A 1,586-nucleotide genomic window follows, 5' to 3' on the forward strand; every position below is an offset into this window, starting at 1 on the left:
TGAAGTCGACGTTTTGTCGTGCGCGCATTAAAAACACATTACAAACTACTAGCATGGCCAGCCTACCAACAATACCAATGAGGGAGTAGACCTGTATACCTCCTTCTAATGAACAGGTTGACTAAGAGCAGATCATAAATGATGATAATGACTAGAGACGGAATTCTAGAGTCTTGCGAGTGAAGTGACACACCAGGAAGATGGTCTCTGTTGCATCACGTACAGATGGCGCCACTTACCAATGAAAAGGTTGGAGCTGATTGCGAGGAAGAGTCCGATAAAGAAATCCCTGTAAGATCGGCTGACGTCCGCTGGCGTGAGAGAGTACGGCACTTTCTTTGCTGCAAAAATTCCAATACATATATCGTTATAGTGACAGTGAGCAAAGCTCCAGTGAGCTTTGACAATCGTCTGTAATATCAACATACCATAGAAACAGTCCACCGAGTATTTCATGCATATAGTCTTTGTGTGCACAGGACAGCATGTACGGGTTCATAAAGGTTACAAGATTATGTATAGCACACTTGCATTCACGGAGTCTCATGCTCTTGAATCTGTGAACAATAAATGTGGCTGATCACCATATCAACGTTGCAACCGTTCACTGACACAGGCACCATACTTACCAATAAATAAACTCACAACGACCGACATTCCCAGAGTCATGTAAAAGTCCCGCTTCAACGTCGCTCTGTCAACGTTTGCGGGTGACGCCATGACCTTCGCCGCCTCGTACAGACCTCTCGCGACGCGCTGCGTTGATCTCGCCAGAGACCCGCAGCGGTCAGGCGTGGGCGGCCTCTCTGTGACGTTGTCGTCGCCGGAAAGAACGAGGGTTTCATTGGCAGGCGAGTTGCTCGTTCCATTGTCTGTCCTTATCTCTTCTAGTTGGATACAGCCTGGGTGTACTTGTTCTGACCCCTGAAAAACATATGAATCCACTTCAGTTGTTTCAGAGTTGCACTAGAATAATAAGTGACTGTGTCAGTATGTGTATACAGATGTCTTTACGTTGTTGCAGATGTTTATTAATTAATTATAATTTATACTATAGTATATAGCCCAGGCCTAGTTAACTAAGTTATTTATGCTAACGACAGTGAGCAGGGCTGCCAACATTGTGTGATAGGTGAGAGTGAGATGCGAGGGAGCGAAGCGACCGAGCGTGGGGTGGTGTGGGAGGGGGGTTCTCCCCTCCCTCGGTATGGAGCTTTTGCATTTTATAACTTCAATTTGTGCAATTTGGTGCATACTAAAGACTAAAGTGACTGTTTTCAGATATTGTAAGATTTTTTTTGCTGTGCGTGAAATATTTCAGCGTTTTATTCATGAAGAGATATTCATGCGGGAGATATCTCAGCATTTTTTTGCTGTGCGTGAGATACTGTAAGATCAGCGTGAGAGCGTGAGATTTGGTCAAAATGCCTGAGTCTCACGGTCAATGCGTGAAAGTTGGCAGCCACAGGCACTTGAAGCGTATCAACTGTAAACATACGCCGCCGCCATTGCGCGTACACGTACACATAAATATAGAGTGCACTCATATATATATATGTGCACTCTATATTTATGTGTACGTGTAC

General features: G+C 44.8%; 1 protein-coding gene across 1 annotated transcript in view; it reads right to left on the minus strand.

The window, feature by feature from the left end:
* Positions 1–922, minus strand: part of LOC106811524 (magnesium transporter NIPA2-like) — a 7,010-nt gene extending 6,088 nt beyond the window's left edge. The window contains exons 1-2 of the mRNA XM_014815186.1: positions 630–922; positions 240–341 (exon numbers count right to left, since the gene is read on the minus strand). Of these exons, the coding sequence (XP_014670672.1) occupies positions 240–341; positions 630–720 (193 nt within the window). The 5' untranslated portion in view covers positions 721–922. The remainder of the gene's footprint in view (positions 1–239; positions 342–629) is intronic.
* Between the last annotated feature and the right edge of the window lie 664 nt (positions 923–1,586).

The sequence above is a fragment of the Priapulus caudatus genome, unplaced genomic scaffold, assembly GCF_000485595.1.
Source record: "Priapulus caudatus unplaced genomic scaffold, Priapulus_caudatus-5.0.1 Scaffold547, whole genome shotgun sequence".
Taxonomy (NCBI): domain Eukaryota; kingdom Metazoa; phylum Priapulida; class Priapulimorpha; order Priapulimorphida; family Priapulidae; genus Priapulus; species Priapulus caudatus.